The sequence below is a fragment of the Heptranchias perlo genome, chromosome 18 (genome assembly GCF_035084215.1).
Source record: "Heptranchias perlo isolate sHepPer1 chromosome 18, sHepPer1.hap1, whole genome shotgun sequence".
Lineage (NCBI taxonomy): Eukaryota > Metazoa > Chordata > Chondrichthyes > Hexanchiformes > Hexanchidae > Heptranchias > Heptranchias perlo.
In genome coordinates this window covers 33,834,228-33,852,536 of record NC_090342.1, presented here as the reverse complement: position 1 = coordinate 33,852,536, position 18,309 = coordinate 33,834,228, and the positions used below count along the sequence as shown (strand labels likewise).

Below are 18,309 nucleotides of genomic sequence, written 5' to 3'. Positions count from 1 at the left end.
ACAGGAGGGATTTCATTCACTAAATATGCAGACAATGAATGATGGTATGTCAGTGCATTCTACCTGGGCAGTATCCATGCTTCTTTTATTCTCAGGCAATTCAGGGTACCTGCACTGCTCAGCCAGAGTAATGTCAGGATGGCTGATCTTTTCACATCGTTCACCTGACGAAGGAGGAAGCCTCCGAAAGCTTGTGAATTTAAAATAAAATTGCTGGACTATAACTTGGTGTTGTAAAATTGTTTAGGATGGCTGATATGAGAGCGGGGTACCCACAAACATGTAATAAATGTAATACACTAGACAGTGATGAAGATCTGGAACCCATTTCCTCTCATAATAAATGTCTTTACCTGTTTTGACAGTTATACCAGACATAAGGTGTAGCGGGCAGATCGCGTTCACATGAACACACCCGCTATAAGCAGTGGGGACTGTACAATGAAGCATTGAGGGCTACATGAAAAATAGTTCAGCAGACTATCAGGATTCTTGAGTCCTGTTTACATTGCCTGGATAGGTCAGGGGGAGCCCTATAGTACAGCAAGGTTCTCCAGAATTATATTGGTTTGCTGCATCCTCCATGATTTGGCCATCACAAAGGAATTGAACCTTCCATCTATAGGTGGAGAAATCAATCTCCTAATCAGGGAGAAGATGGGCAAGAGAGGGGAGGTGGCACAGGACAACCCTTACCAGCAGCATGTGGGACATAATCAACAACCTTTTGCACTGGAAAGGATGCGCTCCATCTGCATAGAATAAAAAGCCCTTGATTATCTCTTGCCTTGTTTTCAGATGATGCCCATCCAACTCTGTGATATCTCTAATGGCCATTTTTGGCAGCGTTCCAATGTATAATCAGGACAAGTATTTTTTTTTCGTAGCAAAAAAGTTCTCGTGTCCTGGCCAACATTTATCCCTCAACTAACATAATTAAAACAGATTATCCGGTCGTTTATCTCATTGCTGTTCATGGGGCTTTGCTGTGTGCTAATTGGTTGTCGACATTTCCACATTACAACGATAACCATACTTCAAAAAGTACTTCATTAGCTGTAAAGTGCTTTGGGAAGTCCTGAGGTTGTGAAAGACGCAATAGAAAGATGAGTTCTTTCTTGCGTGTTGAGATCTGCCTTTCAATTTAACGCATTTTTAAAAAATGTTTTTATTGATCATCCATACCCAACAAAATTAATCTGACAAAACACAAACAAAACAGATTTTGATTAATCAGGTCACTGAAATAAATAGAATTTTCTTTAAGTTACATGAAAGGATCCCAGGTTTTATAATGTTACACAGTATAGGAACAAGGGTTGACCGTCAGGGAGCCTGCCTTAGTGAACTCCATTCAGTTTGGATCATCCTCTGCTATTTTGAATTATGCTCCCAAATCCCATACCCAAATTAATGGACAAAACATTACCCTCCTTATTTCACTGTGTAGATCACATATTGCAGACATGCGTATGCACACACACTTTTATCATTTAGTTTATACAGTCTCAGGTTGTCTCATACAATCTCTGACTCTCAGCATCCAGAGCTCCTTACAGTCCTTTTCTATATCTCTCCCTCGCCCCCCCCCCCCCCCCCCCCAGCCATTCTATTGCTATCATTGTTCCTTTATCTTTCACTTTACAGCACCGAGTGGCTATTCCTGTGATGGTGGACTCATCCTGCAGAAAAGTAATTCGTCCAGGTGAAAGGGCTGGATAGTACTCAAGGCTAAGATTTTCCAGTTTAGTCCTTGACCTAACAGCACATTTTGTAATAAAGCCTCTTGTTAAAAGCCAGTCTCAAAGTTTTAAAACCTGCCTCTACTACTGAAAACTATTTTTGTGAAAATGGTATTACTTTTTCACAAGCCGATTTTTAAAATGAAATCTTGCACCTAATGTCATAAATTGGAGACAATTGAAAGTATAACTCAGTGTCCAAATCTCTGATCACTGTAAGGTATGCTGTGCCTAGTAATAGAGCACATTGACCCACTAGTGTACAGCACCAAAGTGATCATAACTGGAATTGTGTTTGCAGCTCTCCACCCAATGAGTTCCCAATCTCAGCTGGGTCTGGAGGGGAGGAGTTGAGCACCATTAAAGCACTTCCCTCACAGAGCTGGGAGAATAAAATCAGAGAATTAGTGACTTCCCTCCCCAAGCTGATGCTGTTGTGCATTTCTTAATGGCCAGTTTAAAAAGCAGAGGGCTGGCAGCAGGTCACTCATCTGAGAGCCCACTCAGCTAAGGAGTGACATGTGATGACAAATGTGAAACCCAATCATCTTTAGTGCACTCAGGGATCAGGCCCAAGGGCTGATTTTCCAAGGATGTTTGTGCACGCTCTGCCCTAATTAAAACTGAGCAGGTCCATAATAAGTACTGCACTGATTTGTTCAATGCCATTAAACAGTGGGAATGCTTCTAAAGGACTAGCATCATCCTAAAATTTCCTTTAATAGGAATTCGTGAACTAAAAGTCACATAGTGATCAAGCTGGTAATACTATGTATCTATGCTAAACTAGAGTATTCTCACACTCCTGCCCAAAAGCTACAATACAGTGGTTTGAACATCAGTGCCCTTTTAACATATCTATTTCAGTTCTCATAGCTGCTTTACGATTTGACCTCTGTCTATTGTTAATATTCTGTGACAGCACTGCTTATTTTTGTATTGTACGGTCTCTTATTACATTGGTTGCCAGTCTGGATGTGTAAGGTTGAACAGTCAGCCCAGCAACATGTAAGTATTGATGAACACAGCTGCTTTCTCATTCAGACCTCTGCATGGGAGAATCGTGGCACAGCAGTTCCTTGTACTGCACCTCCACAGGTAACACTATAGAGACTGCAGCCTGTGCTCAATGAGACAATTGCTCTCCTCTGTTCTAAGACTCTCTGTTGTAATCCATCTCCTTGTGTGTAGTTGCAAACTTTGGCTTTCCTGTGCTCTGCAATGTACAACATAAAAGTCTTAGATTTTGTAGCTGTAACAAAATTCTATGGCACACCATTTCCTGCTTGAAAGAATCACAATCTAATGGTCTGTATAGGGACCAGGCTGGCTGAGACCAATTCCAGAAGGAACTCTTTCAAACCCACCCTGCTACTTCCTGTGTATAATAGTATACAGGAGAATAACTCAATAAAAATGGCAGCTGCTGCATAGTAATAAACCCTCGGATGTGTACCGTTGCTGGGACGTGCTTATTTAAACTGGAGAGGTGGCCAGTAGTTACATTTACAGATTTACAGTTGGTTTAAGTCTGGAAAGGTGAAATAAGTCTTTTGTGATGGGTTTTAATGGTTTTAAGTGAAATAAGTTTGGATACTCAAGGTGCAGCTTCCCTATCCTTCCTCTCCCAAACCAACAACTCCACAAAGTAAAATTACCCACCAACTCGCCCGATTTGGCAATAATTCCATTTAAAATGTTACAAAGACATGCAGTTTGGACTATGTACATTGCATACTGATACAGTTGAGTGGTTTTGGGGTTTGAGAGTTTTATATACGGTGAGGATAACATACAGGGAGCGCTGGGCTGCATCACATGCATTTTGTACCTGACCCCTTCGGAGTATTAGCCCCCGTCAACGAGCATGGAGTGCAAAAGTCTTTGTTTACCTAGCTCTGCCATACTCTTCCCCCACTGCCCAGCACACAAACACAAGACATCTACAGTACAAGGCTGCAGCCAACTGACCAATCAATGTACTGTTAAAGCAGGTCTCCTGAGGGTAAAACCACATTACAATCCCAAACTCACTGTTCTCTCAGCTGACAATTTGCTACATAGAGGATAACACAGATGTTTCCACGATCCTGGTGCAGTTATGTTGCCTCGATGTGTCATACTAAACTGAACAGGGCAAGGCTTGTGGCTCCTGAGTATTGACAGTAGAGTTCGAAATCTCGAGTAGAGAAAAAAAAGTGTCTGAAATTGTTTTTTTTTTAATTCACAAATTTACAAATGGCCACCGTTTTGTCTTCTTTCTTCGTCCCCATCTTCTGGCATTTTCCATCTCTGCAAAATGTCTGTTGTACCATACAGCCCTCTCAAATGATGCTTCTTCCTTTTTTTGTTGCTCCGCCTCCCACATAGACTTGTGTGCGACATCCCACAGGTAATGTTTATCCAATGATAACTGAAAGCCAGACTGAGGTGAGGCAGACTTCACACAAGTCTAAATAATAAATATTCAATGGAACTGGTTTTATTCCCCCCTCAAGGCTTTCACGTTAAGAGTGAGCATAGCTTTGAAGGAATAGCTTCCCTGCATTGCCAATGGGTAACAGGCTGTGTTGACAATTTCAAATCAATGAACCACTGAATAAAAGAAAAACGGTGACTGTGCTGGCTTCAGCCTGGTTTCCCATTAAGATACCTTCCAAAAGTTGTTTACTTCTTGTGAAGGAATTTCATTTTACTACCTAGAAATGGACAAACATTTGATTAATTTTCACAATACTGACAGCCTGAATAACTGTGTGAAATCATTTAATACATAGGAAAATAGCTAGTACCTAGTTGCGCAGGAGATGACAGAGAGCGAGCATAGAGAATAAACTATGAAGAAGATTTGAAAATTGTAGATAGTTGATAGAAAATCATCCGAGTACTTTTAATGATGTCCTACTCCATAAGCAAATTAAAAATGCATTACCTAGGCCTCTAAGAAATCGGTTCATCCCTCTTTGTTCACTCCCAGGGAGAGTTTCGAGGTAGTCTTGTGCTCTAACCTCAAATAGCCCTGCAAAAGACAAAAAATAGTTACTTATGGATTGGGTACAAATGTGTTAGACCTTAAACAACAATGTTCTATGAACTACCTGCGGACTTGGCACAGTAGGGCTGAAAATCTGCAGGTGGCGCATCCAGGACTAAGTACTGGGTTGTACTATGTACTGGGATGCACCCACTTTCTTCTACCTTTTCTTGTTTCTCTACCTCCCCCATAGACGTGTGCAACAGCCAACGATAGCTGAAAGCCAGGCTGAGGTGAGGCAGACTTCACACAAGTCTAAATAATAAATATTCAATGGAACTGGTTTTATTCCCCGACCCAGGACCTCCACTGCTTATCCTGCCAAAATTCATGGGGCAGGGAGGTCCCATAATTTATACACAAATGGCAGGTGCCCACGTCACTAGGGCCACATCCAGCGTGCCCATCTGCCCCCAGAAGCCGGACAACTGGTGGAATGATGCCAGTTCTGGGTGCAGGGGGTGCCTGCCATCTCCCCCCCCCAAAATATATTAGTGCCCCCCTTCGGACCTTTGTAATGGGGCCAAAAGATTTCCATAAAAGATCCTTGGTAATGCTGGGTCCAGGCTGTGTTACTGGCCTGGAATCCCAAGTGGTCTCCACATATGCCTGTTAAGATGCTAGTATGCCTGCTTTCACTGGGCATTCCGGCTGCCCATCCTGCCCCTATCTGCTCCCACCGAGGGGCACAGGAATGGCTGGCACTGGAGTCCATGGCAGGGTCCTTACCCCCCAACAAGGACAAGTGGGAACTCCTGATCAAGGTCAGGGCCTGGTGTATCTGGATTCCAGCCTAAATTCCAGCACACCTCCACAAGAGTTACTCTCGGAGTACATTAAAAGGACCGTGGATTTTCAGCCCCAGCATATTAATTCAAACATAGTCTATAGCTGATGGGTTCCATCACATTTGTCTTAGCTAGAGCTGGATCCCAGAACTTAAATGACCGTTTGAACAATGTTCTTTGTAGTTTAATTAAAAAAAACCATCCAGATGAGGTGAATGTGTCTCTATGTTTGTCTCTGCACCAAAGCCACCATATTCAAGCTAAACTAGCACAAGGAGGTCACTCTCATAACCAAGTCAGGCTTCATGGCAAATGGCATAAACAGCTGTGCAACCATCCAAAGAAGGTGGCCAGCACCACAGCAGAGGTGCCTAGGGAGTGTCGAGTGAAAATTTACACAGTGGAGGTGAACCCTTTCACTCATCTCCTTCCAATTATCTCTTGCTACTAAATGTCCTATTCCCAGTAACAGAGAGTAACTGTTTCACTTCCAGATACGAGTCTGGATAAGGGTTTGATTACATTTCATTAAATGTTAAGAGTTTGACAGGGCAAAGATTTGTATCTGTTATGAACACATTATTTGTTCTTGCAAGTAGCAAGATTAACTGACAAAATATGTGAATGAGTTAAATAGTGGCAGGGGGAAGAGGAGAGGAAGGAAGGGGCAGTATCATGACCCAAGTCCTCACCTTTGACCCCGAGCTTCCTTAGCTCTCGATCTTGAATGAATCCCCCAAACATCTGTGTCTCCATGAAAACCTCCAGAAATCGTCGGACACTTTTTGATGTGATGGATTTGCGAAATGCCTCCCACAGGAAAACTCTTTCATCTTTTTCATTGGAAGTCATGTACAAGGAGTAGTGACCGACTATCTCCACAAAGAAACGCACAAAGGTCTCAGATACCACGGTATTAAGGGAGCCAGGATCTGGAAAAAGAAATGGACAGAAAACTCAATTCATTAGGGAGGCTTGGATGGACCCAAAAGAATAATGTCTCATTTGCATGTGTTTAAGCATTATATATGTTTTCCCATGTTCATTTAATTTGTTCCTCATCTTGCCCTTCAAGGTTATGCCAGTTGTTTCCATCTCTCAAGATCACTCAGAAAGGGTTGAATTCAGAGGGCACTATACCAGCTATGTATGTTCCACTTCCTCACCCACCTTCCTGTGATAAAAAATGTAGGAAATTGGAGGCAGCTGAGAAGGAGTGTCAGCACAGTATCAAGGCTGATGTGAAAGAGAAAAAGCAAGAACACAGAATCTTTAATATGAAGCAGAGGAAAAGCAGAATCAGCACAATGCGCACTTGAACTGCGGACGGAAGCATATTGATAGTGAGTGCAATAAGTGAGGGCATGGTTCATCCAGCTCATAACTCAATATGGAATAATTTAACTAAACCTAGTCTTATCACAAATTTTAAAGAAGGGGATGCCTAAGGGCTTTTGAATTATTAGCAAGCGACCATACATGGGATAAAGGGATTTGGGTTGAGAGACTTGTACCGTTACTTTGTGGTAAAGCACTCATTGTATTTTCATGCATCAACCCAATAGACTATGGAATATGATACTGTAATAAGTGCAGTTCTTTTTTCATGTAACAGTGTCTGAAGCATGCAGGCAGAAATTTTAAAAGCTCCACATGGTACTCAGAGAATTAGTCATAGAGCTGGAGGATATTTGGAAATTGTGGCTAGATGGGGAGAATGTAATAGATTAGAACATTCAGTGGGGTGATTGATGAGGCCATACTGTGTGACATTGCTGGTTATGTGGTGACCATGGACATGGAAAAGATGTCACGGTTCCTATACCAAATCATAGTGAATGTGAGGCAAAGGGGTTGTGTGGTACAGAGTGTACCCTTAGTGAAACTGGATCTAGAACAGAGCAGCTAGTACACAAAGGGCAAGATTGCTCATATTCTGGGGTTTAAAGGGAGCACTTTGGTCAGAGTTTGGTTGGAATATCCTACTTGAACAAGCATGAAAGAAATAAGGGTTCCAACAACTAAGCAATTTGAGGTTTTGATGGTTGAATATTTTGATAGGTGATTTAGATGCTGAAGGAGTTATGGCCAAATGTTTTAGAAAGTAGGAGGCCAGAGTTAGGAAAAGGTGCTCATCCTTCACTAGTCCAGCAGAGTCAGCTGCAGTGGATGCTGACAGCAATGTACAGGGTCAGAAGCACCCCTCATCCCATCTGAATAGAGTTAGGGTGCCTGCATATGAGGAAGCTATTTGAGGGGGAAGAGAGACACATCACAAAATGCAGCATTTGTCCATGGTGTATTTTCATTTAGTCTTTTCAGGGTTAAAAACAGGTTCACTTAAAAGAAACAAACCAGTCTTGGAGCTGTGCATTTCATTCTGCTGGTGTGTCTATTCCCAGAGACAAACTGGCTAAGATGACACCAGTTGGCTTTTAGGTGTTAATAATAGTTAATTGTAAAACCATTGGATTGACATCACTGATAGCTGTTTGCTTTCTCCTGCAGTCGGACTCAAGGAATTTGCAGACATCATTAGGACTGAAGACATAAGCAGTCAGATGATAAATGGACTTGGTCTGATACTTATTAGATAGATACTGCAGACATTCTCTAAGTCTAAATGTATGTTTGATTGACAGCTTTATTTTATTTCCTTTGTTCTTGCTGGAACTTCGAATGGTACCAGGGATCTGAAGGAGCATGCTCCTAGTTCACCAGTTCTTCTGAAGGCATGAAGGAAAAAGGTGAGAGGACTCTGGGCAAAAAGGCAAGGGACTTTGTGTAAACTTATTGTTAATGAGCGCTAGCTCAGATCCTATAATATTTTTTAAAATATTAGTGAAAAATCACATTTGATAATTATTTTATGTATTTGAGAAATAGACATAATGTGTAAACTACTTTAATTTTCTGTATTGTCTTTGCTACTGCTTATCTGTTATTATTAATAAACCTGCTCCATACCGTCTGATGGTATTGATCTTACTGCTTTCGAAAGTCCAGGAGATCACAAGGAGGGCTTGTGACACATCTACCAAGCTAGGTATAGTGGTAATAGTTTCTGCTCGACCCCTTGACTTGCTATATTATCATATATTGGGTGTATTATAGGGAGCAGGCACTCATTTACGGGAATGCCTCTTGGCATGAAGCATGAGAGAAGGATCCGAGTAAAAAACCAAAAACGTAGCACCCATTCCCACAGCAGGTATGGCACTGCCATAGTGCAAGTGGATCTTGCCCAGAACCGATGTTCTTGCTTCCAACAAGGCCAAGCAGAATCATATGACAGGTAGTTTTGGGACTCAACCTTGCAATCATCTGATTGGCAGGTTGGTGTCCCATTGCGTCATTTAATTTCTGTTTACTGTCCATTCTCATCTCCTTACTCTCACTCATTTCGAAGTCAGGTGCCATTTTGATGGGTGCAAATGCTTTAGAAGAGAGGCTATCTGATTCCCTGTTGCACTTACTATCCAGGAGCGTATCCTCCTCTTCCTGACTGGCCAACTCATTCCGCATCTCGAGGACATGCTCCAGTGCCACCTGCAGTTTACGCGGTAGAATGGAATCCTCATCATCCACCTGACACAAATAACAGAAACAGTGAGCGGCTGGCAGAACAAACAGCTGCATTAGTTACCATCACAGGTTTGTGGCAATGACGCTCGAGTACTGCATTGTCGGAGGTGCTGTCTCTCAGTGAAAATCCCATGACACTATTCAATAAAGTGCAGGGGAATTCTCCTGGTGTCTTGACCAACATTTATCTCTCAACCAACACCAGATTAACTGGTCATTTATCTCATTGCTTTTTGGGGGACCTTGCTGTGTGCAAATTGGCTGCTACATTTTCCAACACACAACCAGTGACTACACTTCAAAAAACTTCATTGGTTGTAAAGTGATTTGGGACAACCTGAGAAGTAAGGCGCTATATAAATACAAATTCTTTCTTTCTTGTGGCAGTGACATCGATATTGCCAGTACTGAGACTGCCATTAGGGTCAGTGGCACCAATCTGTGCCACCACTCTATGAGGTAGATTTTGACTTTGTGCGCTAGTATAAAATGGTGATGGAGAATCGGCAGCCTGTTTTACATCACTCCTGATTTTTATTTCCATTAACTTCAATGCTGATTTGCCATCACCCGTTTTACACAAAGTCAAAATCTAGCCCTGTATCTCAATATTGAGGGAGGTGGAAAGGATAGAGTTAGTGGAATGCTTCATCCCTTTCCTGTGGGTTTTTCACTCATTCTCCATTGTGGGAGTGTGGACAAGGTTTTCTAATGTCACATGGAATTTCCTCTACGCAGCCAATCTAATAAACAGAACCATTTGCAATCAGGTGTCCCAGTTAACCAGCTTCATACCATTACAGCTTCAGCCTGAAACAGATGTGGCACTCACCTGTCTGAGAAACTTGTTTGCCCCAAGATTAACCACCAACACCTGCAAAAAGAAAAAAAAGGCAGCGTCACTCCATGATTCACTTTTTCAGACATTATTTCCCTCTTACCTGTCAATAAAAATAACGTTGGCCAAAGTGTCTGAGAAAAACACCAACTTACAAAATACCTTTAGGAGTGAGAGGTCAATTTTTTGCCAGACACAACCCATATGCGACTAACTCTTCCTGGTGTTTTTACTGCTGTTTTTAATGTTCGCTACCAACTTCCCAAAATGTCTCATTGTTTGCTGTACGAGGTATTTTATGTTTTTAAATGGATTTGAAATCTTCAGTTTACATCAAAGGTGACAGCTGAGAGCTGCCTCACTGTGGGAGGGAATGGTTGTTGCATTCAGCCTGTTATAGCAGTTCTAGGATCTGAGTTTATATCCATCCTGTGTGGCTGAAAGGCAAAGATTACATTATTAAATCTCTCTACTTTAATTCTGTTGAAGGCTCAATGGGTAAAAGCACTGTCCCAATGTGGAATTTAAGCCATGGTGGTCTCAGGTCCAAACCACCGCATGGGTTGAGTTAGCATATTTCAAAAGGAACAATTGTCCTCAGTGCCCCTGGGCTAGGGAGGGGGATAAATTCTTATTCCTGATCATTATCCAGTGGTTCCTGCATGTGTGGATAATGGACAGGAACAAATAGATTCACACCTGAATAATGGCACTTAAATGAGGTTTCCAAGTGGCCAGCATTTGAGGAACTGTACTTTCAGGACAGGACAGCAAATTGGAGCGGGAACATTTTTTTTTAGTCTTTTCCTCTTTTGTGTCTCTTTTTCTCCCTCTTCTACCTAACGAACAAGACTGTACAGGCCTCTTCCACTCTCACGATATAACCACCTCCTAAGATTCAGCATCAAGGGGTGAGGTAGCCACTGATCTTTCCTCTTTCCCTCGGCAGGAGATGTACCAGGCCCTGGCTTGTTACCTTCCTCAGAATGTACAGCAGGAGACTGGGAGCTCAGTTTGTAGGAAACCATGGGAGCTGACCTGCGCCCCACCACTCCATGGCAGTGTGTGCTAGGGCATCAATGCGCTGTGCATGACATCTTCACAGTGTCACTCTACATTTTATCTTCTCCATGAATTTTATTACATTTTCAACAGTAAAAATGATGCTCTGAAAGATAAAGCCCTTTTATTGATAGAATTGATAACAGAGTGAGCAACCTTCTATTTATTATCCATAACTCTTTTCAAACAACATTTTTTTTTTCTATTGCTTGGTGATTTTTGGATCACATTTTCCCCATATCAGGCTCAGCACGAATTAGATGCAGAGAAAAACTGTCTCAACAATGGCTCATCAGCACTTCCAGATAGGTCAGCACGGGATAGATGCAAAGTATAGCTCCCTTTACATTGCATGAGTCATGTGCCTTATTAGAAGGATTGGGTTTGATAGACTGAATTGCATTTTCTTCCATACTTATTTCACATTATAACCTCAACCTCAGAAGAGTGCTCCCTACAGCTGGCAGTGTGGGCTAGGTTCAAAGACGGGTCCAGAGGTGAAAGGATAGTGTGCTAACCTCACAGTGCATGGTTAAATGAAAATCCTCATATTATCCTAAGTCTCTATTACATGAGGCATTCTGTGCTCCCAAGCAGTCTGGAGACCCAGGGATTCACAAGATAATTACGGATGAGGGAAGCCATTCGGCCCTTCTTAGATCATCCATCTAGGCATAACCTAAAGTCCCCCTTTTGCAATATCCGATTGGTCCTTAAATGATTCCAGGGTTTTTGTCTCCACTACTGTATCTGAAATTTCATTCATGTGTGAATATTGTGTGCGTGAAAAAGAACTTCCTCATTTCGGTCCTAAATTTGCCTATTAATAGTTTGAACTTTGTGCCCTTGTCCTTCTCAAGCAATTTACTTTGAAGTAAATGTTCATATTTACTTTTTCCATACCATTAACTATCTTGTATACTTCTGTAAGATTACCTCTTAGATATTTCATTTCAAAGCTGCAAAGTCCAATCTTTCCTCTTAACTCAGACCTTTGACAGTAGGGATCAGCCTCATGACTCTTCCCTGCATTGCCTCCAATGAATGTCTTCCTTGTGTCAGTGAGCAGAACTGGACATAGTGTGGTCTGACCGGAGCATTATATAGTTTCATCATGGCTTCTTTTGCCTTGTTTTCTACTGTTTTGACTATGTAGTTCAACGTTCTATTGACTTTGTTTATTGCTGCTGTGTATTGGTTGGACATGTTGCGCGTGAATTAACTAAAACTCCTAGGTCTCTTTCAACTTCAACCTTAGTTATTTCAATATCATCCCTTGAGCACATATATCGCCCACTTTTCCTTCCTACGTCCATTCAGTCTCCGAAAGTAGCACTGCCTCTTACCTCTTCGAGCGGCAGATCCTTCAACTTGGGCAAGGAGCTGGATAAAAGTCCTATCAAAAATGGAGTGGGAGAGCAGGCTATATCAATCATGGATGGAGGTAGTACAGGGATGTAGGTGTGCTGCCAGGCAAAAGGATACAGAAGTGCCATCACTGCATGGCAGCACTTGGATAGGGTACTGCAAGAGAGAACAAAACACCAATTTAAAAACTCTGCATTCATTGATACTGGGCCTTTCTGGTAACTGGCTTTTAACACAATTGCTTCTTCAATCCTGATAAACACAAAACCAGCATTCCAGCAAAAAAATACCCTTGTTTCATGATGGTGTTAAGGTCTGTGTAATAGGATGAAAAGTATTACAAAATGGACCTCTTTAACTTTACTTTGAATTGAGTATCCACTTATATTCATGATAATTAATTTCTCAGTCAATAACATGGTAATGCTATAGGTATTAAGTCATAAAACCAATATTCCTGAGAACCTAGCAACAGCATGGCAACCATTAAAGACACAATCAACTCTCATTACAATCTCCACCAACAGCAGAAACACACAGATCCTTGCAATGGGTTAATCTTTCACCCCTGCATTTAAGTCCAGCCTTGGCGGGTGGGATGAAAGTCATGTATCTGCTGGTTGTAATAATACAATGCGAGTGAGTTTGGATAGTCTTAACCCAGGTCCCAGTGGACATGGGCCACTAATTTGGCATTAGTTGACACAAAATTGGCTATCGCACTCAGTCCGCAGGTGGAAAAATTAAAAATGTCCTGCTAGTGCAATAAGGGATGACTTTCTTAGTTGTGTTTGAATGTGCAAATTAGAGAGAGCTTTACTCTGCATTTAACCATGTTTATTAGTGCTCACACTGCATATCTAAAATGGAAAGTGTCCATACCTAAGAAAGGATTTAATTGCCATAGAGGGAGTGCAGCGAAGGTTCACCAGACTGATTCCTGGGATGGCAGGATTGTCGTATGAGGAGAGATTGGGTCGACTAGGCCTGTATTCACTCGAGTTTAGAAGAATGAGCCGGGATCTCGTTGAAACGTATAAAATTCTGACACGGTTAGACAGACTGGATGCAGGGAGGATGTTTCCCCTGGCTGGGGGGGGGGGGGTGGGGGGGGTCACAGTCTCAGGATATGGGGTAGGACATTTAAGACTGAGATGAGGAGAAATTTCTTCACTCAGAGGATGGTGAACCTGTTGAATTCTCTACCACAGAAGGCTGTGGGAGCCAAGTCACTGAATATATTTAAGAAGGAGATAGATAGATTTCTAGACACAGAAGGCATCAAGGGTTATAGGGAGAGAGTGGGAATATGGTATTGAGATAGAGGATCAGCCATGATCATATTGAATGGCGGAGCAGGCTCGAAGGGCCGAATGGCCTACTCCTGCTCCTATTTTCTATGTATGTTTCTATTCCCCAGCACTATTTTCCACCAATTTGAAGAGCTCAGAAATTCACACAAAAAGATCTAATGAGAAAATTTGCTGATATATGCAATAAATCGGTATTTTAGTCACAATGAACTTAAGGCTCAGGTTTTTGTAATTTGGGAGCAAGATTTAATGAGGTTTTACAGTGAGACACTGGGAAAATCAACGGAATAATGTTTTTACACCAGTATCATATTGATGCAGTGGCTTGAATAGTATGTATATATTATAACCATAATATCCAATATGTCGCAGTGAATACAATACAGTAATTCCACCTCGGATTTACCACTTTGCTCACACAGTTTATGAGGTTAAACCACTAAGCTGGGCCTTTGTCCTGTAATTAACTGCAAGATAGCGCAGAGTTGTCTCTGGATGTGGAGCAGGCTCCTCTGACTCACAGCAATCACTAATGTTGAAGACAATTGTTTGCTGTTTTTTTTCCTTCTTTTACTCTTTTCACTTAAATGCGTCATTAGAAGTGGGCAAGGTTCCCAGTGAAAGGCCGGGTTGTGTTTGTAGCTGAGTTAAATGCAGTGTTTATGTGACAGTGCCTCAGGATGATGGACAGCAAAAATATTAGAACAGCTGCTTCCCATTAGATTCTGGAACATCAGAATTTGCAAAAAGCGAACTGGACTTGGCAGAACAAGACTCCCTCTCCTCTCCCCGAGCTCATCAGCCTGCTTCTTACACAGGGATTTAAACTAAAAGGTGCATGGCATGAATCAGCTCTGTTTGAAGTTGTAGCCCCTCCCTCACACTATGTAGGTACTATTTGGGAGAGGGAGGGTCCCAGACATATGTCTCTATTGAATTTTGAAATTGTGGCGAGTTATGATTTCCATGTTCATGCTGGTTGTGTAAGAGCTGGCAGTTGATCACAGATAATGCAACCATGATGGGAGTACCACTCCTCCTGTATAGTCATCTATTCTGGTCTGCACATTTTATGTATTTTTCTTTTTCCTCCAAGTATTAGCCACAATGTTTTAGTTCCCAGCTTTGTATTTTTGTCTATTTTGAGGTCCACTTCCCCCTTCTTATTCAGTTGGCCGTGCCTTCTCTTGGTGCCACATCCCACTCCCTGGATGGGAACAGTTTGGTGGATGTCCTGTTTCCAGCCATCTGCCTCTAGGAGGGGCAATGAAACAGAGTGGGGATCACACAGAAGGCTGTTGATTCACTTGTTGATTTTGTTACCCCTCCTCCCACCCCCCACCGTGTGGGAGCACCACATTTGAGCAGGAAATGTTTACACACTCGTGTCCCACCATCTTGTGATGAAGCTCCAGCAGCTGGCACCACTGTGGGCAGCGAGCAAAATCATCAGTTCACTACAATTTCAGGAATGCACTGGATTCCGAATGCTACCAAGCTACCCGGACCCTATTTCGTAAGAAACCCTGACATCTTTGTACAAAACTAAGTATTAGTACAACTATCTGCAAAGACTGAACAGGCTGGGGCTCTTTTCTTTAGAAAAGAGAAGACTGAGAGGAGACCTTAAAGGTCCTTAAAATTATGAAGGGTTGTTATGAAGGTAGACGTAGAGATGTTTCCACTTGTGAGGGAGTCCAAAACTAGGGGTCATAAATATAAGATAGTGACTAATAAATCCAATAGGGAATTCAGGAGGAACTTCTTTACCCAGAGAGTGGTTAGAATGTGGAACTCGCTACTACATAGAGTACTTGAGCCGAATAGAATAGAGGCATTTAGGGGGAGCCAGATAAGAACATGAGGGAGAGAGAACTAGAAGAATATGTTGATATGGTGAGCTGAAGTAAAATGGGAGGAGGCTCATATGGAGCATAAACACCTGCATAGAGCTGTTGGGCCGAATGGCCTGTCTGTGCTGTAAATTCGATGTAAGTCCATATTTCTGTCAATTATTTTCTGAGAATGTGATTCTATTTCCACGTTTCATTCCATTCTCTGCATTTTTTGAATTCTAGTTTCCAACACTCATCCTCTTTAGAGCTGGAGAAGATCATTTCTGCAGATGTTCCAGGAAGGAAAACAGCAGCACTCTATCAAATTTGAAAACCTCCCAATCATCACAGGTTTAAGTGCATCACTCTGGATATCTGAACCTCAAGCCAGTTCTCCACAGCCTGCTCTTCGCTCCAGCCTAGATGAAAGAGGAGGCCAAGTCTGCTGCTCAGTATAGTCGCTGGTCAGTATAGTCACTGATCAGTGTGCATTAAGATAATGGTAACAAAAGTTTGATATCTGGTCTGTGCTGAGCCAGCCGATCTCAGATAGGGTGACTGCAATGGGATTCAGTGTTACGGATGCATATATAATGCTTCCAATTAAAAGACAATTGTGATGAGCTTTTGGGAAGTGGACATGCGCATGTTACATGCTAATTCAACTGGAATTAATTTGAGTTGAGTATGTTAAAAAATTGGATATAGCATGCAACTTTACATTTTGAAGCAGTGTTATAAATCTGAAGAGCACTCAATGGGATACAAACGCTCTCTGCCTATTTGCAGGTTTTACTATTATTCAAGTTCATTGTAGTTTTTGATAGGGCCGTATTTGGGGTAAAAGCTGCATTTTCCATCATTCCTTGCCTATATCCTAAATGTGATTTCCAGAAGAAAGAGAGCTCAGTGGTACTATAGTAATGTTTCATTTTCAACAGACATTCTATTGATGTGAAACAACAGATAGGAATGATTAATTATTAGTTCTGAGCCCCTCTTTTACTGTCATTGCTTTGGAGGAAAATTCCAAATTGAAGGGAGTGTAGCAGCAGTGTGTTTGTTTCTCTCAGTATTGTACACTTGCCTGTTTACTTTTTGTATCTTAAAAGCACTGATGATGCTGACATCCCTTGTATCTGTATCTGCACCATCACCAACATTTGTGCTAATACTACATTCTGCCCTCCCTCTCTACCACCTCCACCTCCCCCCCCCACCCCCGGCCTGGCAAATATGCCTTTAACTCGATTTTTTTCCCTTTAAGACTGTTAATGTTTTAAAAAAACAAACTTTAGACAGCTTTACAAGTGTTGAGCTGCATTCCACAGGTGAAGACGTTTTAATGGTAATTGGCGTCTGACTGAGCACAGCTCTCTGTTATTGTGCCATAGACGGGATCCTGTGCAAAAGATTTCCAATGTTAGTTTCAGATCTCACAGGCTGCAGCCAACCTTTTTTAGCATCACCCCATATAGAGTAAAACGAAACCCATTTGAAATGAACCCAATTGGACACCAAGTTCTCTCTGCAGCCTTGATGAGGTTTCCATAGTGATGTGAAAAAACAGATATAACAGCATTCCTTCCAGACTCTCTAAGAACTAACTTGAGGCTGGAATGTCTGACACATTAATGATTAGCGCACAAAGCAATACAACTAACCAGATTTTAAAGGATCTAGAGCTTAAAAGGAGCTTGCAAAAATGTTTTTTTAAACTGCACATTTTATTCCTATTTATATTTTTATCTACGTCGTTAAAAATTTATTTCTGTAAATTTCCTTTAATTATTGGCTCGGGGTTTAAATTATTTGGTTAAAAAAACAAATCCATTCTCCTTCATCTTGGAACACAATTTTTCCTCTCTTCCAGAGATATTCTAGAAACTGAAACTTAGTAACAGTGTTTATTCACATAAGAAGCATAAATAAGGGCACTGTAAAACCATGGGCAGGGCATGGACATGATGGAAGAGCCCATTACACCCATCAACAAAGCGTACTGCGCCAAACTATTCAAAAATTAATTTCCAAACTGAGATAGAATCACTTGCTAGAAGGAAACGGTAAAATAGCAACAAAACATTTCTACACAACTCCCTTTCAGGCCCTCCCAGGTGAAACTAAACTCATCTTGTTTTATTCTTCCTGGCATGGACAGAGATCAAACTGTTCATCGGAAGTCAGTGTTTTTTAAATCTCCCCTTTGTTTCATTATTTCCTATCTTGGAGTTCGGAGGTAGAGAGGTCCTGGATGCAATGTTCTCCCTAAACATTGTCTACCAGTAATGTGCATGGCTGACGGAAGCTGACTTTCTAGCTAATTGGATTAGCCCATACTTCTTTCTACCCGTGGAAAGCAATCGTCCACAAATACTCCCGACCTAGTGGCTTCCAACTGAGTTGACAGAATTCGTTCTGATAGTGATTGGCAGATTGGAGTGGGCATTAAAGTAGAGGCCAATCAATGGCTGACAGTGAATTACAGGTCAGTGACCTAATCGAAGGTTCAAATGATCTCATAAACCACAAGAGTAAATTACACTCTTCAAATGGATTCTGCAATTCCTTGTCAGTCATCCAGTGATAGTTAATGGACGAACTGTTTTATCCAACGTATATTTAAAGAGCTCTGATGATGTTATAGGCACCGTTCTGCTCTCAGTTGCATCATTGTCACATGAAATAGGATTTCCCAGATGATTTTCACAAGGAAGGATTTTAAAATTTGAATTCTGAGCAAT

The 18,309-nt window shown here is 41.7% G+C and overlaps 1 protein-coding gene across 2 annotated transcripts in view; it reads right to left on the bottom strand.

Moving 5' to 3' along the window:
* Positions 1–1,150: 1,150 nt before the first annotated feature.
* si:dkey-82f1.1 (DENN domain-containing protein 2A) overlaps positions 1,151–18,309 on the bottom strand; it is a 118,463-nt gene continuing 101,304 nt past the window's right edge. For both annotated transcript variants that reach the window (XM_067999666.1, XM_067999665.1), the window contains exons 15-20: positions 12,396–12,573; positions 9,982–10,023; positions 9,041–9,152; positions 6,257–6,496; positions 4,675–4,761; positions 1,151–4,441 (exon numbers count right to left, since the gene is read on the bottom strand). In XM_067999666.1, coding sequence (XP_067855767.1) covers positions 4,410–4,441; positions 4,675–4,761; positions 6,257–6,496; positions 9,041–9,152; positions 9,982–10,023; positions 12,396–12,573 — 691 coding nt within the window. In that variant the 3' untranslated portion in view covers positions 1,151–4,409. The remainder of the gene's footprint in view (positions 4,442–4,674; positions 4,762–6,256; positions 6,497–9,040; positions 9,153–9,981; positions 10,024–12,395; positions 12,574–18,309) is intronic.